Genomic DNA, 18,610 nt, shown 5'->3' on the forward strand with positions numbered 1-18,610 from the left:
GAAAGAAGGAATTGGTGGAGGATTAATATGAATTTCTCAACTCACCGACGCCTGGAGGTTCCCACGTTTTCAGGTGAGGATGCCTTTGGGTGGTTGAGTAAAGTGGAAAGTTACTTTGTAGTAAATGGGGTCACCGAAGCTGAGAAAGTGAATTCTGTGTTGGTTGTGTTGGAAGGGGAGGCTCTTCACTGGTTCCATTGGTGGGAGGTGAGCCATCCGAATGTGACTTGGGGAGTTTTCCGGCGAGAAATAATCAGCCGATTTCAATCGGAGGCCCTGGACAACCTATACCGGGCATTATACACGGTCAAACAAAATGGGAGTGTAACCGAATTTCGTGCCCAATTTGAGAAGATGGTTGGGGCTTTTCGTTTTGAAGATGAAGATCTGCTCAAAGGAGCCTGGCTCAACGGAGTTCGTACCAGTATCAGAGAAGAATTACTTATGTTACCGGAGCTCAGTCTGACGGAGATGATGAAGTTATCCATCAAAGTGGAGAGACGCAACGCGGCTTGGAAGGAAGAAGGACTAGGGCCCTTGGGGAGGAATTGGGCAACTGGACCAAATCGGTTATCATTAGGCCAAGCAAGAAATTCAGGCCCATATGAAAGTAAGACATGGACAACCCAAAACTTGAACCCAGGAGTGAGTAACAGGGCTAACTCCACTCAATCCTTCACCGGGTCTAGTCAAGCGAGTGTGGGTCAAGTGAATACCCATCGTGGGAACCCTAGCGAAGGGACGAACACGAAGACGATGACCCCGGGTGCTGAAATTCGCGCCGGAGAAAACGATACCGGTCAGGTGAGGAGGCTGTCAACCGCGGGATGGCGTGACCAGAAAAACAAGGGCTTATGCTTTAAGTGTGGGGATCGTTGGCACTCAAACCACAAGTTCCAAGTTCGTCAGTTGCATTTGCTGTTGGTGGACGACGAAATCGGGGAAGAAGGCGAGAGAGAAAGGGAAGAAGTTGAGGTAGTTCCGGTTGTGGACACAGGTGAGCTGGAAAAACCGCTGCTATTCTCTTTACAAAGCCTGTTAGGGCTCTCTTCAAGCCAAACACTTAAGGTATGGGGGGAGATCAGAGGTCAGCAGGTGGTGGTTATGGTGGATTGTGGGGCATCAAGCAATTTTATAAAGAGGGAGATGGTAGAAAAAATGGGGTTGGACATTTTTGATACTCCATCTTATCATGTAGAAATCGAAAATGGATGTAAGGTGGGATGTAAAGGGGTTTGTCATGGGGTCAACATCAATATTCAGGGGACCCAAATCAAACAAGATTTGTATCTCTTTGAGTTGGGTAGTGCTGATGTAGTGTTGGGGTTGGAATAGCTCACTCAATTGGGGGAAATCAAAGCAAACTTCAAGGAGATGACTCTCAAATATGGAGAAAGGGGGAAGGAGACCACCATTAAAGGAGATTCTTCGCTGTCTAGGTCGGGAGCTTCATACAGATCCATCACTAAGGCTTTAAAGAATCAGGCACATAGATTTTATGTAGATTCGACAGAAGAAGAGGATCTGGAAGATGAAGCACAGTGGGCTGAGATAGATCAGCTGCTTTCTGAATTTGAGGAGGTTTTCCAGGAACCCAAGGAGCTGCCACCAGCTCGAGCCATAGATCATGCAATACACCTCAAAACAGGGAGCCAGGTGCCCAATATTCGTCCATTCAGGTGCTCAATAGCAAAGCCTCTTACGGAGTTATTAAGGAGAGATGGTTTTCAATGGAATAAGGAGGCCGATGATAGTTTCCATCAATTGAAGTTGATGATGAGCTCAGTACCAGTGTTGGCTCTACCGAATTTCAACAAGCAATTTACAGTTGTCACTGATGCATCGGGGAAGGGGATTGGAGCGGTTCTCACTCAGGATAATAAACCGATTGCATTTATGAGCCAAGGATTCTCCACTCGGGCTCAAACCAAATCTGTATACGAGAAAGAACTCATGGCCATAGTGTTTGCAGTCAAGAAATGGAGGCATTACCTCATGGGTAATCATTTCATTATCAAGACAGACCAAAGGAGCCTGAAGTTTCTTACTGAACAGCAAATTCTGAGTGAAAATCAACAGAAATGGATATCCAAACTGATGGGGTTTGACTTTGAGATTCAATACCAACCAGGGAAGGACAACCAAGTAGCTGATGCCTTGTCCAGACAAATGATTTTTGCAGCTTTGTCTACGGTGCAGTGGACAGCTTTGGATGATTTAGGAAGGGAGGTACAGCAGGATGCAAGACTGCAGGGGATCGTTCAGGACTTGCTGATCGCGCCTGATGCACATAAAGGATTCTCCAGGAAAGGAGGGAAGCTCTTTTATAATGGCAGGTTGGTTTTTCCTAAATCCTCTAATTTTATCCCTTCCTTATTGAAAGAGTACCATGATTCTGGGGTCGGTGGCCACTCCGAGTACTTTCGCACGTACAAAAGGTTGGCTGAAGTGGTCTATTGGGAAGGGATTATGTGGCTGGTTGTGATATCTGTCAACAGTGTAAGTCCCTCAATCTGACCCCGGCTGGGCTTTTACAACCACTGCCTATTCCAACTCAAGTTTGGGAGGATATATCCTTAGACTTCATTGGGGGACTCCTAAAATCAAGGGGAGTTGATACTATATTGGTTGTAGTTGACCGGTTCACCAAATATTCTCACTTCATCCCCCTCAAACATCCATATACGGCTAAGGAGGTGGCTGAATTATTTGTCAAAGAGATAGTAAGGTTACATGGCTTTCCTGCCATTATTACTTCAGACCGTGACAGAGTCTTTTTAAGTCATTTTTGGACTGAACTCTTCAAGTGTGCAGATACCAAGCTCCATTATAGCACAGCGTATCATCCTCAAACCAATGGCCAAACAGAGGTGGTTAATCGTTGTCTTGAGGCCTATCTACGATGTTTTTACTGCACCAAACCCAAGGAATGGCCCAAATGGGTTCCTTGGGCTGAATTTTGGTATAACACGACGTTCAAAGATGCAACGGACATGACCCCGTTTAGAGCTTTGTATGGCAGGGATCCGCCGACTTTGTTCAAGTGTGGGACGTTTATTCCTTCAGTTGATGCAGTCTCTCAAACTTTGGAGGAGAGGGATGTCATTTTGCAAGATTTGCAGCATCACATCCTCAAAGCACAAGATCGAATGAAACACTTTGCTGACCAACACCGTAGGGACGTCCAGTATGCGGTGGGGGATTGGGCCTACCTCAAAATCCAACCATACCGTCTTAAAACGATTGCTAGACACATCAATGAGAAGCTTAGCCCACGCTTCTATGGACCCTATCAAGTGCTGGAACGGATTGGTGAAGCAGCTTACCGTTTACACCTCCCATCGGGTTGCCAGGTACATCCTGTTTTTCATGTTAGTTTACTTAAGAAGGAAGTCAAGGTGGCTACTACAATCCAACCTCTTCCATTTGTCCTTAGTGATAATTGGGAATTAAAGATGGAACCCAAAGCTCTTATGGGAGTAAGGCGGTCTGTCCAGGACATGGTTCAAGTGTTGATTAAATGGTGCCATTTACCAATCTTTGAAAATTCGTGGGAGGAGTTTGCAGTCATCAACAGTCAGTTTCCTCAATTCAACCTTGAGGACAAGGTTGTACAAATGGGAGGGAGTATTGATACAATCAGGCTTAAGACTTACAAAAGGGACAAAGCAAGGAGTGTATGGATCCAAGATAAGCAAGGCCCAAATGCCACAGAAGAGCAACTCTCAGATGATGACATGTCATCAGTAGGAAGTCCCAAGAATACCCCTTAACTGAATGATGCGTACAGTGCCATGAGTTGGTTATATGGAGAGTGGGAAGGAACGGAAGAAGGGGCTGAATATTGGAGAAGCGAGTGCTTGGGAGAGTGTGGGACCTCTAGAATTGTCTCACGGTTATCTTTTCTTTTACATTGTAATTTGCTGGTTTGGCTTTGATGTAATTTTCCTTTAAGATGGACAAATCTATGTTTCAGAGTGTTCTTTTACATCTGAATAATACAAAAGAGTGTTAATATATCTGTTTTCCTTGTTGATTTGGATAAATATTGGATTGTTCTGTGAAAAACGTAACATAGGCATGATGCTTATTTGAAAAGGTTAGCATAAAACAAACAACGTGAGAAAAATCTGAGTAATATTGAGATTTTCTAACTATCACAATTCTAGTCGTAATAACGAAAATATCATTCTCTCATATAATTTCATAAAAATGAAATACTTTCATAAATAATAATAAGTAATAAATTGTGTAATACTTAAGTGAAGCTAATTTAAGCCCAAATTTGTAGGTCTCTACGTGTGAAATAGTCTAATTGGCGGAGCTCAAACCAATGATAAGGTATCCCTTACCATATAACCATTTGAACCCAAACTCTGTGGATCAGTTTACAACAGCATCATTCAGTTAAAATTTACACATTCTCTTAATATTCATTTAGTATCAAATAATTCATCAATCTAATAATCAATCTTAAAAAAAAATCTTCTAGAATAAAATTAAAAGTAAGAACAAAGTTAAAAAAATAAATTTAAGAAAGAAATTTAGCAGAATAACATTACTATTACGACTTTCTAAAAATATCTTTAAGATAATAACTAAAAAGAAAAAAAATGAAAGAAAATTTAATCTCTCAATATTATCTTCCTTTGTTTTTATCTTCTTCTTCTTTCTCTTTCTCACCTCTACGTGTTCTCTTTTCCTCTCTACAAATTTTTATTCTTTCTCAACTTTTTGTTCTTAACTCCCAAAACATAATTAGAAGTGAATGGGGTAACATATATATATACACACATCAGCGCTGATCTTCTTTTTCTTTTTGTAATGTCTTACATCATGAATATTTACATAATTAAGATTACCTTATCACTAATTAAAGTCCAAGCTTATGATTATTATGGCTTGGAGGGGGGTGTTCCACGTGGCCCTCTCCTTGCCAAATGATATTTTTTATATATTATTATTATTTATATAATATTATTTTAATACTTATATATATATTTACTTATTCTTCTTTTTATTTTTTATTATTTTATACACGTATTATTTTTATTTTTATTATATATATATATATTAATTATTATTATTTTTTATTGGACTATTATATTTTCTTTCTCCTAAATAAAATTTTGCTCTCAAAATTTAGACATACCTTCTAAGAAATTTTTTGGATAATTCTGCCATAAATCTTCTTTTTCTTTGCCATGTAGCTTCGTGTAGTAAAAGTCCTTCTCAGCATATTTTGATTAACGGAATCATTCTACTTTCTGAGTTGTTTCAAATTTTTGTCAAGGATTGAACTAATCTAGTCTTAATAGTCTGATTTTCTTTAACTTATACTCGGTCTATATAAAAAATGTGAGAGGGATCTGAGACATATTTTCTAAGCTGAGAAATATAAAAAACACTGTAGAGATTGAAAAAGTGATGTGGAAGGGAAAGTTGGTATGTAACTGGCCCTATTTTCGGAGTATTTGAAATGGACCAATGTATCAAGGATTTAATTTCCTAACTTTGAGAGTCATGACTCAAGCCTACACCTGTAGTAGGAGAAAATTTTAGAAAGACATGTTCTCCCTCAAAAGCCAAAGGTTTCTGCCTGTTATCAGTATAACTTTTCTGTCTCCTTTAAGCTTTTTCAATTTTCTTTGATCATCTAACTTTGTCTCAAGGTTTCTTAGACAAATTACAATCCCAACAATTATTGTTCCCTTTTTTCATACCAACACACTCGAGAACTATATTTCTAATCCATAAAGTGCCTCATATGGAGCCATTCTAATACTAGAGTGGTAACTATTGTTATAAGCAAACTCTATTAATGGCAATTATTTATCCCAGCTACCTCCTCGTTCAAGAAAACAACCTCTTAACATATCCTCTAAAGTTTGAATGGTTCTCTCAGTTTGACCATTAATTTAAGAATGATAAGTTGTACTAAGTCTCAACTTAGTTCTAAAGGCTCGCTGCAGAGATCCCCAAAATCTAAAAGTAAATCTAGGGTTTCTATCTGACACAATACTTAAAGATACTCCACAAAATTTAATAATTTCTTTTATACACAATCAGGCTAACCTCTCAATAGAATACTGGGCTCTAATTGGTAGAAAATGAGCATATTTGGTTAATCGATCAATGATTACACAAAATGCATCACATCCCTCTTGAGTTCTTAATAAACCGATCACAAAATTAGTGGCTACACTTTCCCACTTCCACTCTGGGATATCTAATGGCTGAAATAATCCTGAAAGCTTTTGGTGTTCAATTTTTAATTTTTGATAGACTAAACATTTTGAAATATACTTGGAAATATCTTTTTTCATTCCTGGCCTCCAAAACATCTTTTTTAAATCCTGATACATTTTAGGGGAACCAGAGTGAATTGTGAACTTACTGCTATGTGCCTTATCCAAAACTTCTATCACAATATCTTCTTTCTTAGGTACAACAATCATTTCTTGAAATTTCACCAAACTATCTTCCTCTTTGGTAAATCCTTTCTGTTCCATAAAATTTTCAAAATCAGAATCCTCCTGCTAAGCTTCTCTAATTTTATCTATTAGCCCATTATCCACTCTTATTTCACTAATACCTAAACTTTGAGGCAACACAGTCACAGATAATGTCATATCTCTGAATCTTTCTAATAACTCCATTTCTTTGATAATTAAATGTGACACGCGTAGAGACTTTCTACTTAAAGCATCAGCTATCACATTTGTTTTTCTTGGATGGTACTTAAGTTCAAAAACATAATATTTCAAAAAAAAATTTTCCATCTCCTTTGTCTCATATTTAACTCTTTTTTATCAAATAAATATTTAAGACTCTTATGATCACTAAAAACCTCAAATTAGACCCTATACAAGTAATACCTCCAAATTTTAAGTGCAAAAACTACTGCAGCCAATTCTAAATTATGAGTTGGATAATTTTCCTCATAAAGTCTCAATTGTCTTGATGCATAAGTTACAACTTTTCTTTCTTGCATTAAGACACATCCTAATCACTTTCTAGATGCATCACTGTAAACTTCAAATTTTTCAATGGGTCAAGAATTATCAAAATTAGTGCAGATATCAATTTATTTTTAAAATTTTAAAAACAATCCTTACACTCTTGTGTCCACACAAAAGGAATTCCCTTCCTAGTTAAAAGTAATACTAGTTGTAAAAATTCCTTAATAAACATTCTATAATATGCTGTCAATCCTAGAAAACTTTTGATTTCTGTTGCGACTTCGGCAAGTGCACCGGTCGTAAAAGTAATAAAAGTGTATTGAGTACGAGATCGTTCCCACGAGGATTGGTTTTCAAGCACTAGTTCGCTAACAATGATTTAGTTGGACAACAAAGATTGAGATGAAGAGAAGTGAAATTAAAAATAATTAATAACATGCAAATTAAAATTCAAAATTAGAAAGCAATTGAAAAGATGATTGATTAAGATTTAAAACAAGCACAGTTAGGGTTTCGACTTTTCCCAATCTCCTCTATATGCTATGAATTATACTGTCAAGAATCTTCTTTTAATATAATGTCAATAAATTCTTTCTAAGTTAATTATGGTTCAATTCCTTGTTACCCTAAATCTATGTGATCTTGAAAGAACTCTAGTTCTCCGATTATTCCCAGAGAAAACATGCATTAAGATCAAAAATTTAAAGATTGCACAATTGCCCTATGTCTATCCCTAGATCACAAGGATTGTGATAAATTTAGCAGATCAGGGTTCATGCACCAACAACCTTATTGCCATACAATTCCCCTAAATCAATCTATAAGGAGCAAACTAATAGAAAGCATTAAAGACAGATAAATTTATTCAAATATAAAAAGAGAAGAATTCAGAGACAATTTAATTCATAAACATAAGGATTCAATTGAGTTTCATCTATCCCTAACTACAGAAAAACTTAGCCTAACATACCGAATTCAAAAGCAATAAGAAAGAAAATAGTTCCCCAAGCCTCCATTGGTGTGATGTTTACTTGGTTCCCCAGTGCTCCAACGCTCCGCAACAGGATTCCTCCTTTGGGTCTCTGTGTATTTCCCGTGGTGTGTCTGTGAATGAGTGATTGAATTGACCCCAAGCTCCCTGTTTATAACCTTTGAAGTCATATCTTTTAATTCTTCATCAAATCTCCACATGAATCTCTATCAATTCCCAATCAAATCTTGATTTATTTCTGTTTTTATTTAAGATCCTGCAGATTGGGTTGACTGGGCTTGCATTGGTTTCTTTTGGTTCAGATTGAGCTTCAAATATTTTGTTATGATTCTTTGATCACTTCTTAGCACCAAATCTTGTGGATTTTTCTTCAAAATATGCAAGATATCAAAACATTAGCTCAATTTTTAAATCTTTATGATTTTATCATATAACACCTTGAATTCCATGCAATCTACCATATAATTCTTGTAGAATTTAGCATAAAAACATGGTAAATCAAGAATTTATCAATTTCATTGTGGTCTTATATCTCTCCCAGTGTATTATAGTTGAGATTTTACTAGGATCAACTAACACTCCTTCTTTTGATATAACATGCCCTAAAAAGCTTAGAAAATGTTGAAACGGCGCAAGAAGCGCCAAATGTTGTCTTATAATGGCGCAATATGCGCCAAAATGATGCAAGAAGAGTCGAAACAGTATGAATGAAACACTGATTTACGAGAACAGCGTAATAATTAAAAATAAATAATAATAATAAAATAAAAATAAAATATTAAAAAATACAATAATAATAATATAGTAAATATGAATACAAAATTTAAAATAAATAAATATCAAATTATTAAAATATTAAAATAACGTGATAATAACAAGTAAGGAATATGTAGAAGTACCTATTTAAGCCAAACAGAAAATTCTTATCAATATGAATGATTAGTCAGATAGATTTTTTTTTAGAATCTTATTTATATGCAATGATTAGTTAGTTAATTTTTGTTTTAGAAAAACGTAAAAGAAAAAAAATCAACATATGTGTTTGTGCGTATTTTTGTTTTTAGAAAAAACGTAAAGGAAAAAAAAGTCAACATGTGTGCGTATATTTGTTTTTAGAAAAAACGTAAAGGAAAAAGAATCAACATGTGTGCGTATTTTTATTTTTAGAAAAAAAGTAAAGGAAAAAAATCAACATGTGTGCGTGTGTCTGTGTATGTGTGCCCTCATAGGAAGGAAGGAAAACATGAGGAGAAAAAAAGAAAGGAAATAGAGAGCCGAGAAAGAAACGTCAGACTCTCGAAAGAAAAAGGAAACAGAAAAGAGAATAAGGAAGCCGAGATAAAGGAAAGGAGAAATAAAAAAGAAGAAAAGAAGGAATTAGGGGACATAAAAGAGGAAGATAATATTGAGAGAGAATCTTTTTTTTTGGTGTGGGGCACTGCCCAAGACATACTGAATGATTCTGATGTGACTGACTAATAAGGAGATAATATGGTTATAGGATAAAAAACGCCTTATCATGGCTTGAGCTCCGCTATACAGAACCTTTAACATACATAATTCACATAATTTGAGCATTAGTCATTTCTTTTTAAAGACTATACTTTTCTTTATATGTTTATATGTAGAACCCACAAAGGTTTGGGTATACCGTAGGCCCATAAAGGTTTGAGTATGTCAATGAAGAACTCACAAAGGTCTTGCTTATATATATATATATATTCATGATATTAATTTCTTATTATAAACATATTTTGAGAGAATTATATTTTCCGCTAAAGTGACTGAATTGATTATAGTTCGAAAATTCCAATATTACTGAGATTTATCTCATGTTTGTATATTTTTATGCTAACTTTTTCAGAGAATAAATAAGTGAGCATGTGTAACATTGGAGTATAGTAAAGCACTATGGTTACATTTAGGGTAAAATTAATTATTCTAAAATTAATTATTATTATTATTTAGGATAATTAATTTTATTTAGCTCTATAAATTTTTATGGTCAGATTTTGTTTTTGATAGACAAAACTATAAAATATAAAATAAGGCTAAAATAGATAAATTAATTTAATAACTAATAGTATTAAATATGAATTTGGATGGAAAAAAATTACAGAAAATAATTAATAAGAAAAAAAAATAAGGGTGAAAGTGTAATAATAGACAAATTATTATTAGGGATTTATTAAACTCATGTTGCATGAGATAATTATCTCATACAACAGAGATAAGATTACAAGGTCCACTACTTTTTCAAAAAATAATAATAATAATAATAATAAACTCCACAATTTTATATAATTATTTCAGTTATTATTATTATTATTATTATTATGTTGTGCAGATCAACATTACTCTTGAGTGTTTATTTATAGGAGTAGTACCGGCAAGGAGCAACGCTACGCTGGCTGTAAAAGCAGTTCAGAGTTTACACTTCAGAGAGAGTCGCTTCCTAATCCCCAACCTCGAGTTTCTCTTCTCAATTTCTCACAGGTCAACTATACCTACCTCTCTTTCTTTTTCTTCTTTATCGACATTGCAATTGCAATTGCAATTGTGTGTGAATTATTCTCTTCTCGAAAACCCATCCATAGGCATGGCATAGCATAGCATAATAGCTTACCTTGTTTATACATCATTTTAGGGTTTTCTCTCTGATTTCCCCTTTAAATAGCGCATGTTTCAATAATGTTCCTCGATCTGATTATTTGATTATTTAGATTCATTTTTATCATTATTATTATTTCTATGCTTCGTTCGCTACTGCCGATGTTTCCATGTTTTTCCAATTAGACTTATGCTATTTTGTGTGGTTTGGAGTTCATTTTGTTTTTTTGTTTTTTCTGGATCGATTATCATCTGGTCTTACTGTGGAAGTGGTTCAGCGATTTCAACTTGTTAATAATACCATTACTGTTTCCAGCAACGGATAATTATATTATGCATTCTTTTTTAACGGTGGATTTTTATTTTTATTTTTTTAAATTACATATTAAAGAAAAATGAAATAATGTTAAATGAGGTGTTCTAGAAATTTATCATCAGTAAGCCCCCAGTGGCAAATATACGCTGTGTACTTTTTTTTTATTTTTTTTAAAGCATTATGATTTTTAGAAATTTAGAGTTAGACTCCTATCAAAATTTAGGGTTAGAAATTAGAAATTTCCAAATTTAGAAATTTGGAAAGGATTCCTATCAAAATTGCGTTTTAGTGGAAGTTAAATTGTATTTTCCCTGTTCTGTTTCAGAGGTAAATGCTTGTAGTGTGGGATGTTGTGATCTAACTGCATCTTCTGGCATGAGTAATGGGTAGTAGTGATTTGATCATTGATCGAAGGTATAACTTTTGTCTTCCTTTCGCAATTTTTTGTTGCTGTGCAGAGAAAATCATGGTGGACCCTGCAGAACGTAGGTACTTGGAAGAAGAGGATTCTTCCCTAATGAAAACTATCAAGGGTGCAACAACTGGTTTAGTTGCTGGCACTATCTGGGGTACTGTAGTTGCCACCTGGTATGATGTTCCTCGGGTTGAGAGAAATGTTGCTCTTCCTGGGCTGATAAGAACTTTTAAGATGATGGGCAACCATGGGTTGACATTTGCTGCCATAGGAGGAATCTTCATAGGTGTGGAACAGTTGTTGCAAAACTATAGGATGAAAAGGGATCTGTATAATGGAGCTATCGGTGCTTTCGTTGCTGGTGCAACTGTTTTTGGTTACAAAGGTGCCCTTTCCTCTAACAAATATTTATGCCAGAGAATTTGCATATTTTAATATCTAGATTTTAGAATCTGGCTACTCGTATTAAGCTACTGATTTGTTGTTGATAATAGTGAACAAAGTTCAATCAGTGCTTTGTATATTTTCTCCCATAATCTAATTTAGGCATGATAATGGAGAAGCATCATATAAACAAGGACTTGATCCAGTTCATTCTGAAAATTAGTGTATTTGAACTTTATGTTTTCTCTTCTTTTATCATGATTATGTCATTGTGCTAGATGGCCACTGGTGCTTTTAATGTCTGCCAAGGAAGCTAATCTATCGTTGGCTTTTGTTGGGTTCCTTTGGCTAGCAAGTATTGATCTTCTTGTGGTTGTGTGTCTGTTTTTCTATGTGCATGAGGGGGGTATCTTTGGCCAATCCTTTCATTCCATATCTCTTATGTTATTTCAGCTAGTTCTAGAAAGCTTGTTGATTTTATGGCAATGAATCTGACATTTATGTTGACATCTTGTGCTTTTTTGCTGTCATTCAGGGATCCTTGTATTTGGAGGTTTCTTGTATTTGGAGGTTTTTTGTCACAAAAGACAGGCTATGAATTATACTTTCTGAATTGCTTTCATTCAATTGTACTTGGTCCATTGGTTGGTAGCATGATGTTCTAGTAAGAACATGAAATAGATTTTTTTTTGGGTGCTAGGAGATTATATTATGACCCTTGTTATAGTTTGCAGAGGCTCACTTTTAATTTTATTGCCTCATGTAACAAATTATAATGCTTCAAGTAAACATGGAAAATAGTGATGTCGGTGATTAATTTCTTTTCTTGCTATAAGTTTTAAGCAGTATTATACTTATTTCATGCATTCAAGGATGCTCTTCCACATTGTTTCTGCTTTTCTATGTTTATCTCTATGTTTGTGTATACACTTAAGCTGCAAGTTTCTCCAATCATGTAAAGCGGCCTTGTACTGTGTAAAAGAGTTTATTGCATTGGATTATGCTAGCTCATTGAATTATTTAGTTCAACGATATGTGCCTAAAATCTTCAAAAGGAACAATCTTGGTGATAGATGGTTCTAATGACAACTCAATAATTCTTCTTGGCTTCTGAGTCCGTATATAGTTATTAATAACTATTTGATGCAATTTACCAAAAAAAAAAAAAAAAAAACTATTTGATGCATCTAATTGTTTTTTTGGTTACAGTCCTATTTACTTGCTGGGATGTAAGATATCTCCAAATATCTGTAATTAGTCAAGACTTGTTTATATCTTTTTACTTTAAAAGTTCTGACTTCTTTATTACTTATGTTGCTCTATTTGTTCCTTTTTTCTAAATGTTTTTTAGTTTCTTGTCATCACTATTGACTTATACTGCTAACCTTTCAAGTTTTTTCTGAGTTTCTCCACTTGTGTGCATATATAGGGCATCATGTCAAGTTGTTTGATCCTAATCAACTACTTTGTACATGGACTACCCGTGATTTTCATCATTTGCATTTTTTTCTTCTTGTGAACCGCATTGGATCTACTTTAAACATGCTTACTGAGGATGGTGTTCAACCCTTCCTTTATAACCTTATTAAGAGTGCTAAGTTACCTTTCTGGACCTGATGAATTACTAAACCAGGATTACGAACTTTATAATCTAAATTAGTCTCCCTGGATCTGACTTTTTTTAACAAGTTTATCTGCTGTCCACTCTGTTGTAGGAAGGAGCATCTCGACTGCAATTTCAGCTGGATCAGCACTGGCATTCACATCTGCATATATTGATTTCGGAGGTCAGAAATTAAAACATGATGATGATGTTGAGTACGCTGCTTACACAGTAAAGAAAAGACCTCGTCCTGATGCTGATGCATAATTGTTAATTAATGCACCTTTATGACCGAAGACATTTCAAGTTGATAGGAGAGAGTGGATCACTCTTTGTTGAGCTTGTTGTTTGTTTTCTGAGTTGGAATGACATACTGGGCTGTCTTTCCATAATTTTCTTTTCTAAGTTGCTGGTGCTGAACTGGTTCAATTCCAATAAATGTGCTATTGTGTTAATCTAAATTGCATGTTAGTCCTCCGTGGCCATAAATTACCTAATAGTCCATTTTCTTCCATGGGATGAAGTGATGAACATTATATATGAAGCTGAAACGTGTGGTAGAGCTTGGTGTTGTAACTTTAAGATTGTCAATACAATTTGAATAAGGAATGATGTCTTGAGGTATGTTGATACTGCACCCAACGGTTTTAGTCACGTGTTTTTGCTTTTCAACCATTTAGAAATGATATAAATGGTGTGGCAGAGACCTGGTGCCGGGTGCCGGAACAAATCTTTCGTGCAATTGATGCATTGAAGTTTAGTGCAATTGTCATTCATTTATTCTAGAATACGTAGGCGGATTTTTGGATGCTAGAAATTTATACGAATCTGCCTACGTAGTCTAGGATAAATGAATGACAGTTGCACTCAACTTCAGTGCATCAACTTCAGTGCATCAGTTGTATTAAATTTCAGGTGCATCAGTTGCATGAAGATTCGTTCCTGGTGCTGACTTATTGTTCAGATTCTTTGGCAGCCTTCTGCATAATTACGTCTACGCGCATAGCTAACTAGCAACTTATTATGAATCAAGAATGGGTGGTCTTGAAATAGTTTGATCAATACCGGAGATTTTCATGTTATCTATAAAGATACTGCAAGGTTTAAGCCAATTTCATAATAAAAAAAAATTGATTAGAAATACAAGGGATGTTATATTTACAATTTCTTATAATTAAATTTTAATCGTTGATTTTCGTTAATTTAATGATTATCGTTTATTGGGATATATTTATTAATTAATTATTAATTCTCAATAAATAATAATGGTCAGATTAATAAAAATTAATAGTTAAGATCTGATGGTAAAATATTATAAGTGAAAAGAAGTTATATTAGAAGTTATAAATATAACCGTCTCTTAAGTATAAAAGAAGGGACATAAGGTAGAACTTTAATACACGGTGGGATTTCTACGATTTAAGTGGGTTCATGCCATTGGGCTCGGACTTACAGGTTAATCTCAGGCTCAAATGGGCAAGTAGCCCTCAAGACATAAGATACTTGGTCCTAGCTCTAAAGAACCGTAAGATATAATATTCCCCGAAGGGTTTCGACAATTGCTTAGTTTCTTCTTTGTTTGGGCATAGGCCCACGAATGTATTAAAAACAATAATAAGCATGAGAGGGTTTTGTAGAAGGGAATTATTATTCTTATGCTGTAGGAGATATGGTATCTTATGTGATAGACTCAACATGTGTGAGCTCCATTAATTTTTTAAAAAAAAGAAAAAAGACAAGCACGGATATCGAAGGGTCAGTAGGAAAAACTCTCTATCTTATGTTACATGAGACTAACTTAACCCTTTGTAGAAATGTAATTTTGGTTGCATAACAATGATTCAATTATATAATAATTTTGATCTTCCATTAATAAAAAAAGTTACACTATTATACACTCATATATTAGCATATTATTGTGGATACAAATTAAAATCATTTTTTAATGTTGTGATATTGCCTTTAATGTGTTATATTGTTCTTGCCTATTTGTTTACTTGTGTTTAGCATGTGTATATTTTAGCCCCAATGTTTTGAAGTTTATTAGCCGTATTGTATTTTATTGTGCTAAAATCAATGGTTCCCTGATGTATTGTTTACCAAATCCTTTATTTCCGGAACCCACATCTAAATTCTTTATTTTTCATGTCATTTATAAAAGCTAAGATTACGGATGCATATATCCGCAGGATCATAGTTAGTTGCCACGTGGCGGAAAACCATTGCTGATCCCAAATTTCATGGCCCACTAAATTAAATCGTTGGCTAGGGTGTGTTAATTTCAAAGCCTAGTTCACATCACAAGGATAAGAATGACACACTGAATTTTCATTCAATGGCAGGAACTTGTTACTACACCTCCTGTCTTTCCTCTTCCAGGTAACTCATCTTACGTTTGATTTTTCTTTAACATATGTTCAATGGTTTTAGTGTTAGAATAACAAATTCATAACATGAAAACAAGCAATTCTATTCTATCTTGGGAATTTTCTCAGATTTCCAGCATTTAATATTTTTAAAATCTCTGCCATGCAAACTAATCATCTTGATGTAAACAATGAAGGGAAAGTTCAGTTAAGTGTTTAAAAATCTATGTGGACATGGTTGTGAGGGATTAAGGTTGTGTTTTCAGCAACTTAGGGACATGTTGGTTGGTATTAAAAACTCACAATGCAAGGGCCGTGCCAGGGAAGCTACCTAGAAGGAGAAGTTTGACAATAAAAGCAGAAGTTGAGTATGTAAGTGCTGAAAAAGCGAAGGAGCTTGTAGCAATCGATGGATATTCAGTTCTGGATATACGGGACAAGACTCAGTTTGAACGTGCTCATATAAAATCATGTTATCATGTGCCTCTTTTTATTGAAAATCAAGACAATGATCTCGGTATGGAATTTCTCCTTCCAAAAAGGTTTTATATATGCATCTTTTGTTTTTCGATTTTAGTACTTCATCACATTCACTTTCTGTAGGTACAATTATAAAGAGGACTCTTCACAATAATTTTTCCGGCTTGTTCTTTGGATTACCATTCACTAAGCTAAATCCTGAGTTTGTAGAATCTGTTAAGAGCCAGTTTACACCTGAAAGTAAACTCTTGGTTGTATGTCAGGAAGGACTGAGGTTAGTATATGATTTACTAACTTATTTGATTGCTAATTACACCCCAAATGTCCATGGTCATATGGTGATAGGAAGCTTTCATTGACATTCTTCTTACTAGCATAGAGACCTCAATTCTGCTTTAGTTTGTTTATTCTTTATTTATGATTGGCTTCCAAAATTACGTCCTCAGAACGTGCATGATCCAGCAATATAATCATTGTGTACAGTCTAAAATCTAAATGTCAGATGAATGAGAATCTGGAGATTTAGCCTTGGTCCGATTATTCAATATTAGTTGGCCACTTAGCAGTGAAAGAAGAGATTGCAGTGTTGTCCTATGAAGGTATGAGCTTAGAAGAGGTGCCAAATACCCATGTTGTATTTGAGAGTGTGCTTTGCATGTAGTGTAACTTGGAATTAAAAACTCATTGAGAAGAGTGTTGTGGATAAAAATCATTCTTTGGCTTTGCCAAATATCTTAACATTTAGGACGATTTAGATTTTGACAAAGAGAATGGCAATAACTACTTCTGGCAGTGCATGCATGGAATGCTGTCAAATTTCTGAGTTGAATGAGATGGATGGCTTATGTGAATAAAACCTTTATCTGAGGTGTACTTGTTTCTGTATAAAGGAAGATGAAGGTTCATTTATCTTGAATAAGAAGACAAGATCAAGTTTTGTATAGATGCATAAGATTCAAGAGGTTAGAATGAAAAAGGTGACCTTCACCAGAACTCAGTTTACTTTAGCAAACCACCTGAAGGCATTTGCAGAAAATACCTTTGAAGGAAAGTGTGTTTAGATAAAAGTATGTAATAATAGAGATCATCATTTTCAGCCTCACAGTGATTTAAATTTTCGTATTCTAGATGTGATACTAGAGAAAGTTACCTAAATTATTTACTAACAAACAAGCATTATGTGAGTCTGAGGGTTCTTAGCAAAAACAGTCAATGACTTTAGTGTTTGGGTGATAGTTTGCTGATAAGAATAGTGATTTGGGCTGGTAAATCTCTTCTGAACCAACATAGTGTTCTGCATAAATCTTTATGAATGTTAGAGTTGACTTTAGTAAATTATCTTAGTCAATATCTCATGGACTTCAACATGTCTTTCATACGGGGACAAAAAGATGCATCAAATTCCTATAATTTTGCATCCTTGGACTTTCGTTGTACTTGCATTGAGTTTTAATATCCTAATCTAAGAAATTGAGATTTTCTTTCTTCTTTGTCAAGGTCTGCTGCAGCAGCAAATAAGTTAGAGCAAGCTGGTTTCTTAAATATAGCAAGCATAACATCTGGCCTTCAAACTGTGAAACCAGGTTTAGTAATTCATTGACTCCTTTTTTTCGAAGTCAACGTAAAGTAGCTTGTAGGATAAGAATCGAAATATTTCCATTCTGTAGGGACATTTGATTCTGTTGGCTCCACGGAGCTGCAGAATGCTGGCAAGGCTGGTTTGGTGACAATCCAAGGGCAAATCTCAACTGTGTTGGGAACTGTTCTTATTTGTAAGTTCTCAATATCTTTTATCACAGTTTCTTGATGCTTGTGTTGACTTTTCTTTGTTTTATGAAATTTTCAGGTGCATTTTTATTTATTACCTTCTTTCCTGAGCAAGCAGAAAAGCTATTTCAAATGGCCCCCGCAGGCTAAGCCTAAAAGTCCCATTAATTGTAGTCTTTCTTGATTTTGTTTTACCTCGCTCATTATGTTTGTAGCATAATTGAGGAACGGGGATTAGAATTGAGGAACATAAAAACATTAAATATGTAAGAAGTGATGGAAGAGTAATGTCAGTATGGCTATAAATATGATGGTAAAAAAACTAAATTGTTTATTCTACCGTGGTAGTATTCTCCATTCCGTTATTTAAGATATCAGTTATTTTGGATGTAGGTTATTAGGACAATATGTTGAGCTGTGTTCCTTGTACTGCATGGCAGAACCCAATAGATTGCCTTCAGTTATTTAAGATAGCCTTTTTTCTGCTTTCCTTCTTCTGCTAAAGAAAAATAAGAGTTAAAGAGGTGCTTTTAAGATTCAGAGGGTGATTGATATGATGCTTTATCTGTGCATTATGTTTCAAGAAACGTGGTGAGTCAAATATAAGAATTATTCATCATGTTTTTTTAATTGTCTTTTTTTAATAACTCAAACTTTTGAAATAATTAATTCGTAAGAGATGGCTGATTGAATGACTTTATGATTAAGGATTTACT

At 34.9% G+C, this 18,610-nt stretch overlaps 2 protein-coding genes across 3 annotated transcripts; both read left to right on the top strand.

Annotated features, from left to right (window-relative positions):
- The first annotated feature begins 10,311 nt into the window (after positions 1-10,311).
- On the top strand, positions 10,312-13,900 carry LOC133292035 (outer envelope pore protein 16-3, chloroplastic/mitochondrial). 2 transcript variants are annotated; one of them, XM_061490408.1, is made up of 3 exons: positions 10,312-10,449; positions 11,338-11,679; positions 13,394-13,898. In XM_061490408.1, the coding sequence occupies exons 2-3, from the start codon at positions 11,346-11,348 to the stop codon at positions 13,546-13,548; spliced, it is 489 nt and encodes a 162-aa protein (XP_061346392.1). In that variant the 5' UTR covers positions 10,312-10,449; positions 11,338-11,345; the 3' UTR covers positions 13,549-13,898. The 2 variants fall into 2 exon arrangements, with proteins under 2 accessions (XP_061346392.1, XP_061346391.1); XM_061490407.1 differs by lacking the exon at positions 10,312-10,449 and having other exon boundaries at positions 13,394-13,900.
- Positions 13,901-15,531: 1,631 nt separating this feature from the next.
- On the top strand, positions 15,532-18,347 carry LOC133292036 (rhodanese-like domain-containing protein 9, chloroplastic). The gene is made up of 6 exons (XM_061490409.1): positions 15,532-15,660; positions 15,914-16,164; positions 16,251-16,401; positions 17,625-17,710; positions 17,795-17,899; positions 17,974-18,347. Exons 1-6 carry the CDS (start codon positions 15,617-15,619, stop codon positions 18,042-18,044), a joined length of 708 nt encoding a protein of 235 aa, XP_061346393.1. The 5' UTR covers positions 15,532-15,616; the 3' UTR covers positions 18,045-18,347.
- Positions 18,348-18,610: the final 263 nt, after the last annotated feature.

This window comes from Gastrolobium bilobum, unplaced genomic scaffold (genome assembly GCF_033153095.1).
Source record: "Gastrolobium bilobum isolate Gb01-03AN ecotype WA unplaced genomic scaffold, APGP_CSIRO_Gbil_v1 utg5369, whole genome shotgun sequence".
NCBI lineage: Eukaryota > Viridiplantae > Streptophyta > Magnoliopsida > Fabales > Fabaceae > Gastrolobium > Gastrolobium bilobum.

Coding starts and splice junctions, on each gene's coding strand:
- LOC133292035 (XM_061490408.1), top strand. CDS start 11,346: ATGGTGGACCCTGCAGAACGTAGGTACTTGGAAGAAGAGGATTCTTCC. Junction 11,680..13,393: donor AACTGTTTTTGGTTACAAAG/GTGCCCTTTCCT, acceptor ACTCTGTTGTAG/GAAGGAGCATCTCGACTGCA.
- LOC133292036 (XM_061490409.1), top strand. CDS start 15,617: ATGGCAGGAACTTGTTACTACACCTCCTGTCTTTCCTCTTCCAG. Junction 16,165..16,250: donor AAATCAAGACAATGATCTCG/GTATGGAATTTC, acceptor CACTTTCTGTAG/GTACAATTATAAAGAGGACT. Junction 17,711..17,794: donor CCTTCAAACTGTGAAACCAG/GTTTAGTAATTC, acceptor TCCATTCTGTAG/GGACATTTGATTCTGTTGGC.